The 16,597-nt window shown below is 43.1% G+C and overlaps 1 protein-coding gene across 1 annotated transcript; it reads left to right on the top strand.

The window, feature by feature from the left end:
• Positions 1-3,974: 3,974 nt before the first annotated feature.
• Positions 3,975-8,888, top strand: BTG2 (BTG anti-proliferation factor 2). The gene is made up of 2 exons (XM_081195217.1): positions 3,975-4,378; positions 6,028-8,888. Exons 1-2 carry the CDS (start codon positions 4,204-4,206, stop codon positions 6,363-6,365), a joined length of 513 nt encoding a protein of 170 aa, XP_081051343.1. The 5' UTR covers positions 3,975-4,203; the 3' UTR covers positions 6,366-8,888.
• The last annotated feature ends 7,709 nt before the right edge of the window (positions 8,889-16,597 follow it).

Below are 16,597 nucleotides of genomic sequence, written 5' to 3'. Positions count from 1 at the left end.
CAAAATGATAAATACTGTAATCACTCAACTGCCTGATATCACCAGTTCTGCTTCAAACATCATGGCTTCACCTCACACCTTTTAAAAAAACAAAGAGCAAATCTGGGCTGAATTTCAACTCATCAGCTACAAATTGGGAAAGTTGAAAGGGACCTGGGGTCATCTAGTCCAACCCTAAAATACAGGGTTCATAGCAAGATTTGTACTACCAGAAACACACACATTCACCTCTCACCTTTAAAAACAAAGAGCAAATCTGGGCTGGATTTCAACTCGTCAGCCACAAATTGGGAAAGTTGAAAGGGACCTGGGGTCATCTAGTCCAACCCTAAAATACAGGGTTCATAGCAAGATTTGTACTACCAGAGAGACACACATATACTTATGTACACAGACACAACTGGGGAAGAGACCACAAGCCATGCGCCTATCATGTACTAAGGAAGAGGAAAATAAAAGTACCCAACCCTTTTAGCAGATCTTGAAGCTAGTTTGAGTGAGTGTTTACTTCCTTAGACTAAAGAGTGCAAGTTCCTATATAAATTATCTTTAAAGACTGAAGTGAACATTTTTCCTAAGATAGGGAGAGGATCTCTTATAAAGCATAGTTAAAACAGCCATAGATTTGATTTAAAAGGAATACAAAAGTGGCAATTTTTCCTGAACTTGCAGAGGAATAGTAAGCCTAATCTATGCCCCCCCCCTTTGCAGTTTCCTTTAAAGGAAGCTTACTCGGGAGTAAATTTACCTGGCACAGAATAAGAAGGAGAAGGGAAAAAAAACAAAAAAAACCTGAAAGAGACAGAATGAAACTAGGGGGGGCATTTTCTAAGAAAAGAGGCCAGGACGTATCAGGAGCCTTACAATAACTCTTCTGTCCAACCAAATCAAAGTTAAAACTGGACTCACATATTTTTCTTAGAAGGAACACCATACTTTCATAGGCATATGCTTAATGAAGTACATACAAGGAGGAAGACTCTTTTGAGCCTCTCTCAAATAACGAACATTTGCACACTTCATTCTCATTTTTTGTCTTTTTTAAGATTGATAAGGCCCAACATGGCTTTCTTAGATTTAAAATTTTGAAGCAAGCTTGCATTTTTATTTTAGATGGCACATTTAAGATAAGCAGCTGCTGGATGTTACCTAAGTACAATTTAAACACTGGAAAAACGCTTCTTAAACACAAATTGAAGGGGACTGTCAGAGTCCAGGCGGGAAGTAAGCACCAACTGGGCTTCTTTCCCATCAGGAGTCTGTGGGTTCATTTCTTTTGATTGAGGTGCACTCATTTTAAGAATTTTTTTTAATAGCGCTAGCTTTTACTGCAGTCAGGGTTTTATCCCCACTTTTCAGGAAACACAATAAATAACCCACAGTACACTCAATTTGGACAACTCCGAGAATTAGTACTGTGACACACCGCCGTTCGTCTGGCCTGACTTACTAGGCTGGTACAGCTGTTGGCCTTTCCTGGCTACTAAGCTAACAGTGCGGTCAGCGATCTCAACCCCCCCCCCTTTGGTCATTACTCAGCCAGGGAGCCCACAGCAACCTCCTGCCTCTTACAATCTTACCTGAGAGTTCCCTACTGGACGCTTGCGTAGCGCAGTGCCAGATTGGGACTCAGAAATGACAAAGAAGGAAAGGAATCAGGTGCCCTTGCTTTCTCTGCTCACAGGTCATCTCTAACAAAGATCGCCATGGCAGAGGTGCGGCTGCACCTGGGAGTTATAGTTTTGGGAATTATAGTTTTCAGTGCAGAAGAAATTGCACAACCTTTCTGGGCAAAACTCCGAAGGAATAGGTTGGCATACAGAGTTAAGTGGAAGAAATCACACACAACCTTTGCCTGGGCATACTCCGAAGGGCTAGGGCTGGTGTTGAGATTGAGGGGACAGAAAGGAGAAGGCAATTTTTAGATGAGGAAAAAAGTAGAAATTTTAGATTTGAAGGGAAAAGGAAGAATTAAAGAATTTTGGTTGTTGTGGTTTAGAGACCCCAACCCACTACCCGTGTTTCCTACTTAATACTCACTTCCGCATGCGCTGTTCCTGGTGATCCCACGATGTCTTGACTGGTTGTTTAAGGCCGGCCTGATCAAGATTTGCTTCCTCTGGTTAGCCCCGCTGAACTCCAAGTTATTGCCAGACCCTGGGACCGATGGAAGACTGGTTATTCCTCCTGGCAAACTGCCTGGTGCGCGCTGGATAACCAGTCCTTCCTCGTTTCCAGAATCCGGGTAACCAAAAGTCCCTTCGTGCGTGGTCGCCATCTGTTGTAAATAAAAATATGCCCTTTTCCCTTATGGGGTATCCAAGAGCCCATATAGAGTCCTTACATAGGTTCCCTATTGGTAGGAGAAAATAACAGAGGCCAACCAGAGAATATTGAGAAGCAAAGCAGCTAGTAAGCTTGATCTTTATTGATCTGTTGCAACAGGGTACCCCCCTCACACGCAGGAGAGGAAGAGGACCCAGAACAATAGCCTGCAAGGCCTTATAAAGACTTTTGAAATTCCCCTTCTCTAGATCAGGACCAACCCCAGAAACATTATGCATACATCACAGAAGGGGTGTGACCTAAGACCACCCCTCAGATACATCCCACCTACATCAGAAATTTAAATGTTGTTTTTCTCTTCTCCTTGTTTATCTCCTGTCTAGCAGGTTCCTTGATTGGATTTTCTGGGGAGCCTGGCCATTCTTTTGTAATGCTAAAATACTTATTTCCTGGGCCAGGTCACAGGCTCACACCTTATTCAAACACAGATTAAAGGAAGAGACAATGGGGGAGGCTTTTCCATTTTTAACCTTGCAGAGAAAGGATTTGGTCAGTTTAGGAATCAAAATGGTTCCAGGTCTGCCTTCCTGTACTGATCCATGTATGTGGAGTTATGAACATTACTATATATCTAAAACCATTGTCTACGGACAAACGCAGTCTCCCTTGGCCAGTAAAGCAACCCCAGAGTCGTCCGCAACTGGACTTAACAGTCAGGGGTCCCTTTACCTTTACCATTCCATCTATCATTTCTCCAGTGAAAATAGGGACATCCTAAGGAAAAGTGGGACATTCTAGGATCAATTCAGAAACCTGGGCGGCTGCTCTAAATCAGGGATGTCCCTGGAAAATAGGGACACTTGGAGGGTCTGCCATGGTACACCTGCATCAGCTCAACCAGATGCCTTCATCTGACACAAGTCCAATAAAACATGTCTCTCCCATGCCCTGCCACAGCAGGTACTGTAACTCTCAAGTGCTTTGACTTCGCTCCTAGGCACACTATTGCCTCTTGAGACAGACAAATGGCAACAATACAAAAATGTGTTTATTAGGAGAAATTAACACAAAAATGCTGCAAATTTTTCATGAGGTTTTTTGTTTTAAAGAAACATCGCAGAAATGTGGAGAACTGAATTTAAGCTTGCAAAATGAGAAAGTGAGAAAACTGAAATGGGCAGATCCTTTCATCCAGTTTCCTCCCGAGTAGATCCCCTCACAGATAATCGTATCCTGGAGGGAACAAACAGCAGCAGCCTAAATCTGACTTCTGAGTAAACACGCACAGGATGTACTGTTAAGTCCGTTTATGTGTATCTGGGATACAGATCTGATTTTAAAAGCCAGACTTCCCTGGGCTTTTGGGGGGTGGGGGACTAGCTGCTCCCTCTTCCTTGTGTTTCCGATTTGCTTGGCAAGCTGCAATCTCTTTCCCTTAATCCTACAGCTCCCCTACTAGGCAAAGCCCTATAAATAGCCTCCCAGCACACGCCTCCCCCTCCAAACGGAGCCCAGCTGCCGCCGCCGCCATGTTCTCGGGGCTTGGCTTTCCCGGTTCACTCGCGTCAAAACTTCCACCCTGCTGATGTCACAGCTTCATTTGCATTCCGGAGGGGGGGGGGAGCTCGGCCAATCGGGAGCGTGCGGGCTGGTGACGCCTCGGTTTCCAAGCGTATTAAGAGCCCTGCGCTCAGCCCGAGCCCGTCGAAGCCAACCAGCGGGCTGGGGAGAGCGGCGGACGTGAAGGGAACCTCCACCAAAGACCATCGTTAAGCAGCAGCAGCAGCCGCGGCGGCTTCCGCGGGGAACGGACTGAGCCCAGGCTGCGCTGCCATTGCCTCTTGCCGACCCGCACGTTCTCTTAAAAACAGCCCGGAGCCTTAAAGGGACCGCCTCGACCTCGCCACAAAGCCAGCCATGAGCCAAATCCAGCGCTGGAATGGGAGCTGCGTTAGCAACTGCAGCCGGGCGGACATGGTGCCGGAGATCGCCGCCGCCGTGGGCTTCGTGTCCAGCCTCCTCCGCACCCGCGGCTGCGTTAGCGAGCAGCAGCTTCAGGTTTTCAGCGGGGCCCTGGAAGCGGCGCTCACAGGTGAGAGGACGGAGCCCCCTCCGAAGGATAAGCGGGGATGTCTTTCTCTCTTGGACTCATGGTGGGGTCAGTTTCCTGGGCCAGGTTACTTTTCCCCGTCGCTGAACAAGTGAGGGACACCCACCGGTCTGCTGCGATCTCTTGTCTTTCCTCCCCACCCCCGTCAATTTTCTAGATTTCAGCATCCCTAGGAAAAATCTTGGGTCACTTAGTTCAGGTTATGTCTCTCTTCTCCCCACCCCACCTCCCAAAGCCAAACGCAAAACTTTTTTTATATATTTTATTCCTCACCTATAGCTGCATAAAGATGCAGTGGTTGGAGAGAATTACCGGTACCTCCGCTTCGGTGGGAGACTTTTTTGTTTCTAGCAAAGCATTCTCTAACTGGGTATATCATTGCTGTAATAATAAAAAATTCAGACTGGAAAGCATCAACACAATCTGTTGGCTGTGCTTTCTCCCTTCTCTCTTCCTCTCCCCCTTCCCACGTTAATGTTATGACATCAGACAAAAACTTTTTTGAGCTACAAGGGTGTGGGAGAGGAGAGCTCTTTGTTCTTGTCAAAGAGGAAGCTTGATAGTGGCAGAAGCCACTAGAAAGTTCGTTTTGTGCAATCTTTGCCCCAAAGAACTGGAAGAATCAGAAGGGCATGCTAGTTAATGGGTTCTGTGGAGGAGATCTGAACCCCTTCTGTGGAGGAGATCTGAACTCCTGGGAACTACATGGCTTTGTCTGAAGCAACTAGTGTCAATAGTTGTAGAGAATCTTGGCTTATAGTTAAGTTTTTTTCTACAGCTGCTTGAAGCAGAGGTGTAATTCTTCTGCCATAAACTTAATAGCCATGGTGTTTGTGCTTTTTGGATAATTTACTCTCCCGAAGTGCAATCCCAGACACCTTTACTCAGAAGTGTATCTCCACTGAGTTTAATGGCACTAACACTTAGGAGCTGCTAGCAACTGAGTAGCCTCTATTGAGAAGGCTATCTTAATCACTGCCCCTCTATTGTGTTACTGGATATATAATGCAATTAGAAGGATTTTCCTAACAAATTAATTAGGGGATAGAGCTGTACTGTCAGTTTGGGGTACAGAGGTGAGGATTGCCAGGGATGCATGCTAATGACGTTGTCTGCCAAGGAGCTTTAAGTGATTAGTAAAGTACTCTGGCTAATGCATCAGTTAAACCTCCTGGAAACTTCAGTGCTTGGCTTTTAGGTTCTTGGTACTCCTGACAAAAAACACACAAAAAACACTTCCTTACTGCCAAGCCTCAGAACTTGTCCACAACTATTCCTGTAACTCCTTTTTTATATTCCTCATGGGAAATGATGGTTGAGTTGTCAATGGGGGAAAAAAGCCCATCTGAACTCAAAGCAGCTTATTAGAACAAACCTTTTATGGTGCTAGGACTTGGTCTGTGTAAAAGGTTTGCCTTAATGAATTTTTGAAAAGATTGAGAGCATATGGAAGTTGAAGTCAGGATGATTGATGTCAAAGTCTGTATCAAACTGAAGGCATAGGATGGGAGCCCAAATAAAACGCCAAGCTAGCAGCTGTACATTGCTTTGTGTAAAATGTCTCTTGTGTTTCAGCAACTATTCACTGTGATCACTTACCATTGTTGGTGTTTCTTTTTGTGCCCTTGCAGAGCATTATAAACATCACTGGTTTCCTGAGAAACCCTTCAAAGGTTCTGGCTATCGCTGCATCCGTATCAACCATAAAATGGACCCTATCATCAACAAGGCAGCTAGCCAGATTGGACTCAACCTCCAGCAGCTATATCAGCTCCTGCCCAGTGAACTCACACTCTGGGTGGACCCTTATGAGGTATCCTACCGGATTGGTGAGGATGGATCCATCTGTGTTCTATATGAAGCACCTGCAGCACCTGTGAGCTCCTATGGGATGCTCACCTGCAAAAATCAGATGATGCTGGGGCGCACCAGCCCTTCCAAAAGCTACATGATGACAGTCTCCAGCTAAGCACTCCCCGTTGTCCTTACACTGCCAAGACATGGGCTACTGTATACCTCACCTGAGGATGTATTTTTTTAAAAATGAAGAGCTATTTATATTTTTTTTAAAAAGAGAAAATCCAAAATGAAATCAAATAGTAGGCACCACTCTTCCGTGGAGTGGTGTTGAGGTGCCTTTTTAAAAGCTGTTGCAAGCTTGCGAGTCTATTTAAAAAAAAAGCCAATATCTACCTAATTGGTGTTGGATGACAATTCTGGAGGGTTGACCTACCTACCTGGGAAATGCAGGGTTGGAAACAAAAGGGGGGTGGGGCAGGGCACAGCACTTTTCAGCAGTGACTAACTATGGGGTAAGTGCTACAACAACTGTGAATCTAAAGGCCAGGATGGTAGTACGTAAGTCATGAACCCTACATGTTGAGATCAGGGTGTCATGGCCTCATTCTAGCTGTGACAGTTTTCCTTAAAAGTCCATTCATTTTTATTAAACTGATATACAAGTTCTGCTTCACCACCAGCTTCACCCACTATCCTAATCTGAGCAATTCCTTCTGCTTTTTCATGGCTTACAAGCATTTTACTAAAACACAGTCTCAATGATAGCCACTTTCTTTGGTCTATTGGGTGTTGAGTTTCTTAAGTGCCAGCCCATCTTTTTGCACAAAACTTGATTTCTTTCTTTCTGCACCGCATCCTGTACCTCATGCTCATGCAAAATTCCAGTTGGCACACAAATGTGTGGTTTCTAAAATCATAGGATTTGCTTGGGGAGGAGAACCAGGATCTGGGCTGAATCACTGGCTGGTTACTCTAGCAGTCAACTCCCATAAAACAAAAAAGTGCAATGGTCAGGCCAATGTGAACTAACCTACCTACTGGGAGATGGCCTTGATCAGGGTTTTATCTGTTCTGATGCCTTTATCTTGACCTTGTAAAATTCCTGACTATGCTGCCAATAACTGCTGAGAGGTGATTTCAAAACCAGGGCGCTTAACTTTTCTTTTTTTTTAAAGACCAACATCTTCAGAGCACAAGGTGTTCTTGGTTTTTCTCTTGCTTTGAAGGGATGACTGCTTTGCCATCCCCAGAGCTTTTCCTCCTCTGCCTTTCGTGAATTGAGTTCTCAAGACACTGTGCAATATATTTTCCTAAAATTTGGGCACTCTGGAGGAGGAGAGGCTTCTGAGGGACATTTTTCTGTTCTCGAAGCAGCTGTTAACTTTTCAAAACATTTTCTCACACAACTCTTAAGATGTTTTGTGCTCAAGTGTATGAATGTTTGAACAGGGAAATCTCAGCACCGCAGTGGCATACCATTGAAGGGGCATTGTACAGAATAGGGTTTTTTTTAAAGACCACCTTTTTCAAAAGCCGGAACCTGCCAGGAAGTTCTCCTGGGCAACCTCTATTGAGATGGATAGAAGTTTAACAAGAGTGTCAACTACACAGTTCCTATTCACTTCAGTTGGGTTTGCATGGGGGGAACTTCCTTGCACCCCAAATTTTCTAGCAGGTGCATCAGCCCATCTGTGAAATCATTTTCATTTCTTCAAGCTCAATATGTGAAGCTTCTAGTGTTTGAGCATCAGACCCTCCAGTCAATAAATGCAAAGGTTGTAAAGCACTAAGGGTCCCCTATAAGCTTAAAAGATGTGCTGCCACTCCGTTAGCATACTTGTGCAATATTTGGTAGCATGACAAGGGGAACACTTTCTGCACTGTAGCTTTCCCCCCCTCCGAGGAAAGATTCTGTTCAAAGTCTACCTGGGAGGTTTGTTCCTTATCTGGTGCATTGAAAACATGATACGAGTGGGAACTGTAACATGTCCAGGAAAAGAAAAGTTTGTTTTGCTACACTCCCTGCCTCTACATGGAATTTCCCTAATGCCAGTACTTCTTTGGCTTGCCAGGTTGGCATGATCAATGCAACTCTGTTTAAATGTATCTTAGTATTTCCACTTATTCCTTCTTTACCAACGAAGGGTGCTTCTGAAAAAAACAAGCTCTTATTCCATCTCCTTTGTTCCCCCCCTCCCCAACATCTTTGAAGGATTGATTGAGGGAACAGAAAAGGTTACCAAATATCATGCTATTGTACCAGGCATGGAATCTAGTATTAAGATTTTTGTTGTTAGCATTAAGCCAACCAAATTTGGCCAAAATCTGTTTTGTAACGTGCATGTAAAAGCTGTGAATTGATGTATGCTCTTTGTTGCCTTCTGACTACAAGCCTGACACAAACTGTTGCAGTGCTGACTAGCTGTGATTTAGGAACAGCTTATGGAGTGAGTGTGTGCCCTTTCCTCCCTTTCTTTTCAAAAACGTTTGCAAAACTTGAGCTGGACTGTTGAGCGGGACCTACTTTTCATAATTGGTGAAAATAATACAAAGTTTGTAAGCTATTTTGTGTTGGGGGGATGATTATTGTACAATAGTGTTTTTATATGCAAAATGTACAGATATATTGAAAAATGTACACTTTTGTTACTTTAATAAAAATGTAGCAATTTAAATACGTTGCTGGAAATAATCCGAGGCACTGGCTCATTCTTTGCAATAAGGGGTCCAACCTATCTGGCTCTTAAATAAAGAGCATTGCAACAATGCTGTTCCTACTCAGAGTAGGCCCATTATAGTCAACAGGCATAACTAACTTGGGCTTGTTAGTTGCAATGGGCTAGGATCCTACTGTGAGTAGGGCTTAGTTGATTGACTGCAACACTATGTCTAGAATCTCATCATTTTGTGTTTGAAATATTGTTGATTAAGGTAATATTGTAGAAAAAGGATGGGGATCTTCAGATGATGATGGTGGTGATAGACCTGCCAATTTCCATCAGCTCCAGCAGAGATGTTGCAAGTGGTAAACCAACAATAGATTCCCCACCCCTGTTATAGAGCTGTCATAGTTTGCTGGTTATATCTCCCATTTTTTTCCTCCATCCTCCTATGGGCCTCTGGTCAATCTGTTTTTTCAAGACACTGTACCCATATCTCAAACAGTTCTTGGGACCACCAGAAATGCACAGAAGCAGCCCTAACAGGGATTTATGATGGATTTATAGTTACTGTGTGCCTTCAAGGCAAGGCCAGGGGAGGGGAGGTTCAGGGCTCTACTTGGCCAATGAGCAGGACAGCCCCCTCTCACCTCCCCACAGCAGGGCTAACCTGCCACATTTTGAAGTGAAGTAATACATGTGGCTATTGAAAGAAGCGTTTCTGTGTCGCCTAACTATGCCAGTGGATAACATTTTAGGTGGATTATTTGTAGTAAGTACGAAGATGCAATAACGGAATTTAAGGAGTTAGTACATCTGAATCATACACCTCATTCCAAGTGTTCTAAAAAATGTAGGGCTGCTTGTGGATGGTGTCGTCCGAATACCTTGTGCTTTGCGAGGGGAAGAGGCAGCAGGGATGTGGGTAGCAGTTGAATGGGTTGCATTTAGCCAGCTGTGCTTGAGGGTATGCTGTGATGGCTCCCAGGACTAAAGGCACTGCAGAGCCCTTCCAGGTACCAAGGGGACAAGTGATGCTGGCAAGGAAACAGCTCTGCAAGGTTGTGTGCTCAAATGCAGAACAGGTGCTGATTGCTTCCCATAAATAATGATGATGATGGTGATGATGATGATAAATGAAATGTGCCAGTTGTTACACTAGACATGATCTCAAAAGACAGTTGCTTTCCAAGTGATCTGACTTCTGCCTTACAAGGACTGCCTGTATTGCTATCTGTCCCCAGTTTGCCAAGTCTTAAAGGGTTTCATGGAGGTCCGTGGAGTTTGGTCCCCCATCCCTTGGCCAAGCTACTATGATCTCTACCTTTATTTTATTTTTATTAATTTCATTTTTCTACATGTTAAAACAACATAACTTGCAACAAACACGTCAACCTCATTGCTTAAAAATACCACTTTTTTACAGTTCACTCCAAAAAAAATCTTTCCACATATTATTTTTACATTTTACCGGTAACATGTACTGAGATTTCTTTTTAAAAACACAGTGCTCTAATGGAGTGTTTTGAGGGGACAGATTGGACTTTTTAACAAAACAAAACAAAAGAGTTGGGAGAAGCTGCATTTCCCTAATCAGTTGTCAAGGAAATGACAGGCAGGAGTCTATGTTTAATGCCATCCTTCATGACTCTTACTTCCTTGCCAAGGTTATGCAATTTCAAAGTAATTGGCTGAGAAAAGGCTGGGACATCGTTCTCCAGAAATAGCAATTCCAAGAACACAGTATGAAATGAAAAGAATATTGGATGCCCAGTTCTAGTAGCATAAAAGAAAGCAAAGCCTTTGTCCCACTTTAATAAGGATCTTATTCTTTCAGGTCATATTTCTCTTGTGCTTTAGATTATTCAACTAAGTGAGTTCTGGCACATTCAGGGTGTTCTGAATTTGATCCAGAAGAGCAAAGGCAAGTTGGACTTACCTCAGAATCTAATTGCACCCTTAAAGCAAAAGTAATCTCAATCTCTGGACTTTGGATAATAAAACTGAACCAAAATAAAATCATAATAACAGTGGCACCTGTCTTGGGACAAAAGATAACAGTGTGTGATTGTAAAATGGCAAATGCATTACAAGATTAAAGCAGGCACGAGCAGAAGAATCTAAATGTGTGTATGTGTGCTTCAATATTTATACCTTTATTAAAATATGACCATACAGTATTGAAAATAAACATTTATCTAGATCTGCCATTACTATATTAGATATATACATTCTAGTCTCTTGTAAAAGTCAATTTGATCACAGAAATGATATCTTATAGTCCTTACAACATGACCAGTCTTCAGCCACTGGTGGATTTGGATTTTTTCATTTGTATGCTAATTCTTTTCTTGCAGCCATGAAGAAGGTTTGCTGTCTGGATCCTACATCAGTAATCTGTGTGATTCCTTTCAGATAGCACAATAATAGCACCAAAGGATCTATTTAACGTGAATTTACTGTAGTGCAATATCCAATCAGTAGCATTTGTACAATGCTGAGTCCTGAGATACTGTGCTTAAACCACTTTGCCTGGGAAAGTTTGTGCCAACTCACCTTCATTTTATAATGTACAAACATGCGAGTAAACAAAAATCACCTATTAACATTAGCAATCTGGCATGATGCCTAGGGGGAGCCTGTTGTCCTCTGTTTTTGCCCTCTCTTTCTGACTTGTTCAGTTAATTTTTGCCATGATTTGTTGTGGTACAAATAACACATTGCTTGGTGAAAGTTTGGGGTTTTGATCCAGGTTGCTGTTTTATTATTAGGGTTGTATTTGCCCCAGAGAATGAAGGCCCATTGTACCATAAAGGTAAAGGTAAAGGGACCCCTGACCATTAGGTCCAGTCGTGGCCGACTTTGGGGTTGCGGCGCTCATCTCACTTTATTGGCCGAGGGAGCTTCTGGGTCATGTGGCCAGCATGACTAAGCCGTTGCTGGCAAACCAGAGCAGTGCACGGAAACGCCGTTTACCTTCCCGCCAGAGCAGTACCTATTTATCTACTTGCACTTTGACGTGCTTTCAAGCTGCTAGGTTGGCAGGAGCAGGGACTGAGCAACGGGAGCTCACCCCATCGCGGGGATTCGAATCACCGACCTTCTGATCGGCAAGTCCTAGGATCTGTGGTTTAACCCACAGCGCCACCCATGTCCCATAAACTTGAGCTAATCGCTCTCACACAAACCATTTTGGCACAGTACTGTTAGCATCATGCATATTTGCAGCAATTTAGCTCTTCAAAGGGCGGTGGGGGAAATAAAAGCTCTTTTTAACACTCTCCACTACTACATATGCAGGTATTTGAAAGATCCTGAGCTTGTAAGAGAGCTTTTAAAATAGTGGCTGATTACCAAGCAATCATGTAGATTCCAGAACTCTACTTAGAATGAGATGCACACCCTCCAATTGACCCAAGTGCCTGATATAAAAGCTATGTTTGGGAGAAGTTTCTCAGGTGATGAGATGATTCACCATCATTTACATTGAGTCACTGGCAATCAAGATGACAAAAAAGATTGCAGCTGTATTATTATTGCTGTTGGTGCATGGTTAATTGCGTCTACACAACAATCACCATGATACCACGACTCTATAATAAATAACAACATTTAATTTGCCAGCGGTTGTGTTTCAGCTGGCATAAGAGTCTTTATCTTTGGATGGAACTTTGAAACTCTGCATTTGTGAGCATTTTAAGGATAATTGGTTGTTGTTTTGCTATTGCTCTTCTAAGTGTACCCCAATGCTAAAACAATTGCAGTGCCCTGGGGATGTCAGTGGCAGAAGGCCTTCTCAGCAGTGGTGCCCTCCCCATGAAACGCCCTCCCATCAGAAGTCAAGGAGATAAAGAACTACGCAACCTTTAGAACACACCTGAAGGTAGCCCTGTATCAGGAAGTTTTTAAGGTTTGACATTTTACTATGTTTTTATATGTGCTGTAAGCCGCACAGAGTGGCTGGGGAAACCCAGCCAGATAGGCAAGGTACTATTATTACAGTCGTACCTTGGAAGTTGAACAGCTTAGTTCCTGAATGTTTTGGCTCCTGAACGTCGCAAACCCGGAAGTGTCTGTTCCGGTTTGCGAACGTTCTTTGGAACCTGAATGTCCAATGGGGCTTCCATGGCTTCCGATTGGCTGCAGGAGTTTCCTGCAGCCAATCAGAAGCAATGCTTTGGTTTTTGAACGTTTTGGAAGTCAAACGGACTTCCGGAATGGATTCCATTCGACTTCCAAGGTATGACTATATTATTATTATTATTATTGAAATCAAAGCAGTGCCACTCAGTTTGATTTCTTTTTCCCTGCATTGCTGTGTACGTAAAGTCCACTGGGATTCTCAGAACCTGTTCAGGTTAGCCCATACTGTATGAGTGCAATCCAGAGCCACTGATTCAGTGGGAGTTTTCCAGCTGACTTTAATGAGGTGTGGATTGCATCCTGAATTTATCTCCCCACCCACAAACCTGAATCAATGGCTTAACCTGGAATCAATGGGAGTTGTCTCCCAGAGCTCCTCCCAGCAGCGAGGTAACCTACTTCCATGGAGCCTGGCAAACAGGCTTAGCAATTATGTTAAGCGCCAGCCCTCAGTCTTTACTTACTACTCAGGATTTTCCTGGTCATCTTGATAGCCAGTCTCTTCATCCAAAGGTCTTTATTCTGTGTGCAGCTTACTTCTACCACGTGTTGGAAGCCAAAGTCTTCCTTTCCCATCCTTTTTTTCAGTGAAGGAGCTAGCGGAAGATGCTAGCTAGCTCTTTTATGGTCAAGATGCAACATCATTTTCCTGGTCCAGCAGACTTCCTGTGTGACCTGCAACAGTAGTTATCACACCATTGGTATCCCTGCCTGTGTCGCAGACTCCTTTCAGGTATGTTTATATGACCAAGCACTATGGTAGTTAACGTAGGTAATAAAGTAATTACAGTGCTAAATGGGTCTGTGTCCCCAGTTCCAAAAGGTATTTGTAGGTTGCTAGTAGGAAGCATATGCCACAACCAACACCGCTTCCCAGCCAGTGGGCTTTTAAATGAGAGCCAATATGGTGTAGTGGTTAGAATGTCAGCCTAGGCCTGAGGAAATGGGAATTTTAAAATCTCTGTTAAGCCATGAAGCTCCTTGAGTAACCTTGGGCCAGTCATTGCCATCACTCATTACAGACTGTACTGCCCTAGATGGACCAATGATCTGACCTGGAATAAGGCAGCTTCCTAAGTTCAAATAATAGGAAGAGGCAGGGTGACCCACTCTTGTTGTTCTGAATTCCTTGGAGGAAGGACAGGATGTGCATGCAATAAATAAACAATTATTATTTATCTGTTTGAAAATGGGAAATAAAAATTATTCACAATGCCAACAAACAAGAAGAAAAGATACCATCAGCAATTACCTCGAGGGAAGTTTTGTTAAGTGCTTGAGCCTTGGAAAAACTCAGGTCCTGTAATGAGATCTGTACAAAACTAAAATAAAAAAGTTATAATGTGTATTGAAATATGAAAACGGATATTTAGGGTTATTTAAACTCTCAATTCTTTTCTTCTTCTTTTCTTTTTAAATGTATCTCTTTTGCTAATCAGTTTTTTTTTAATTCTGTGATTAGGAATATTGCACATTCCCTCCTGTCAGGATTAGTTTTGAATGGCCTTAGAAGGAAAGCACCATAGTACAAATGAAATTGCTATGTGAAATGTCTGTCATGTGGTGGCTGTCATGTCATGTGGAGTATTTTAGGCCAGATACAGGTGCTGTTTCAGGGTGGCATCATACATATTTGTTTGTTTGTTCGTTAAACTTGCCTCCTACGCTTCTACCAATTGTTGCTCAAGATGGCACAGAGCAAGAATGCAAATGCAATAAAATAAAATAAAATATACATAGGCATACAATGGAGTGGATGAGGGGAAGCCACCCTTGTATTTTGGTTAACAGAGAATACACACAAGATGTCGCATGTTCACCCAATGCATGGTCAAGTTGTGTACACCTGCTGCCCTTGACTTGTCTGTTGGTCACACACTCCACTATCCATGTGTTCGTTCTCAGCGCTCTGAAAGGCATGCATGTACAGCTCTTCTGTGTGTGGGGTGTATGTGTGAGGCGACCCTGTTTAGACAAATATCCCCCTTCACATCTAGGAGTTCTATGTGTGCAAAACCCTTGCATGTGGCTGATGGGGGACACTTACCTCACCAGCAAGAACCTGGGCTATTCTGTACAACTCTGCAAGCTCCTTATATGTTCTTTCAATGTGTGAGGGGTATTGTGTGAAAGAAAAAGCCCAAACACCATTGTAATGTGGGAATTCATGCCCAAATACATTTTAGTGGAGACACAAAACAGTTTCCTGGGTGTATGCATAGTAATATATGGTAGATATATGTCTGCTGTTCACGAGGGACTTCCCCTTTCTATCTCTGCAGCTCCAGACATGTAGATAAAGGATAAGATGTATCTCTGTGTGAAATAAATGTGGGTGAATATGTCAATTTTGGTTTATCCCAGTTTCTTGTTTTCCCAGTTTTAAGTTCACCTCTCCACATTTTCACATGTTTGTAAATGTCTTTTTTCAAATGTTCTCAGCATTTTTGTGCATATTTCTCCAGCTATACATGTTTTTAATGCATTTTCCCCTAATATACACATTTTTGCAAGAAATTTTACTTAATATACTGAATTTTTGCCTGTTACTTTCACTAATGCATGCACACTTTTGTATATGTTTTTGTACACACTGCTTGCTACACTGCAAAATTTGGAGATGCGTGAATTTTTAAGGATGGTTGGATTTTGGTTTGCATATTGTTTTGGAAACTGAATTAGTTAGGATCACCTTGAAAGTTTGCCTTTGAACTGACTGGGATTTCTCCTGCACCCCTAGTGTGAAGTCGCCCTTTCAACAACCCTCTACAGAGTTTTAGATTATATAAGATAGAAGCAGGGCTTTTTTCCAACTCAGTTCTGGGACCATGCAGGAGGGTGCCCTTGCCATTATAAGATAACAAGCGAGGGGTTCATGGCGAGTTCTGGCACCTCTTTTTCTAGAAAAATAGCACTGGGTAGAAGCAAAAGAAAATAGCAAGAGCTGAGAACGAGGGTGGTTCTTGCTGACTTGCTTGCCCATCTTTCACAAAATTCTACAGTTTTGGGTTGTGTGTTGGGAAGCTCCCTGTTTCCTCATAAATGGAGACAGATGCACAATGCACAGGCACCAAAAAAACCCCAGATGACTCAAGAAAGGGCTGGGAGTTATATGGTGCGGAACTTATCGCAGCTGCCAAGCCTTTATTTTGCATGTTTTACAGTGGCACCAAGTTCCTCGTTCCCAGCTGCCTCCTCTCTAACCAGACACAGAAAACAACCTATACAGTGGTACCTCGGGTTAAGTACTTAATTTGTTCCGGAGGTCCGTATTTAACCTGAAACTGTTCTTAACCTGAAGCACCACTTTAGCTAATGGGGGCTCCTGCTGCTGCCGCACTGCCAGAGCACAGTTTCTGTTCTCATCCTGAAGCAAAGTTCTTAACCTGAAACACTATTTCTGGGTTAGCGGAGGGTGTAACCTGAAGCGTATGTAACCTAAAGCGTATGTAACCCAAGGTACCACTGTATAATGATCTTAGATACACAAGAATGCCCCCGGTAAAAGGAAGTAGCCTTTCCTTCAAATCCATTTCCACTGGTTGTTTTAGCATATTTTAAATATCTCTTCTCTTTTAATTGAAGGTGGTAAAGGTAA

The sequence above is a fragment of the Podarcis bocagei genome (genome assembly GCF_964188305.1).
Source record: "Podarcis bocagei genome assembly, chromosome: 5".
In the NCBI taxonomy this organism is placed as follows: domain Eukaryota; kingdom Metazoa; phylum Chordata; class Lepidosauria; order Squamata; family Lacertidae; genus Podarcis; species Podarcis bocagei.
Note: the sequence above shows the minus strand (reverse complement) of the source record. Positions and strands in the feature narration are given on the sequence as shown.

Coding starts and splice junctions, on each gene's coding strand:
- BTG2 (XM_081195217.1), top strand. CDS start 4,204: ATGAGCCAAATCCAGCGCTGGAATGGGAGCTGCGTTAGCAACTGCAGC. Junction 4,379..6,027: donor CCTGGAAGCGGCGCTCACAG/GTGAGAGGACGG, acceptor GTGCCCTTGCAG/AGCATTATAAACATCACTGG.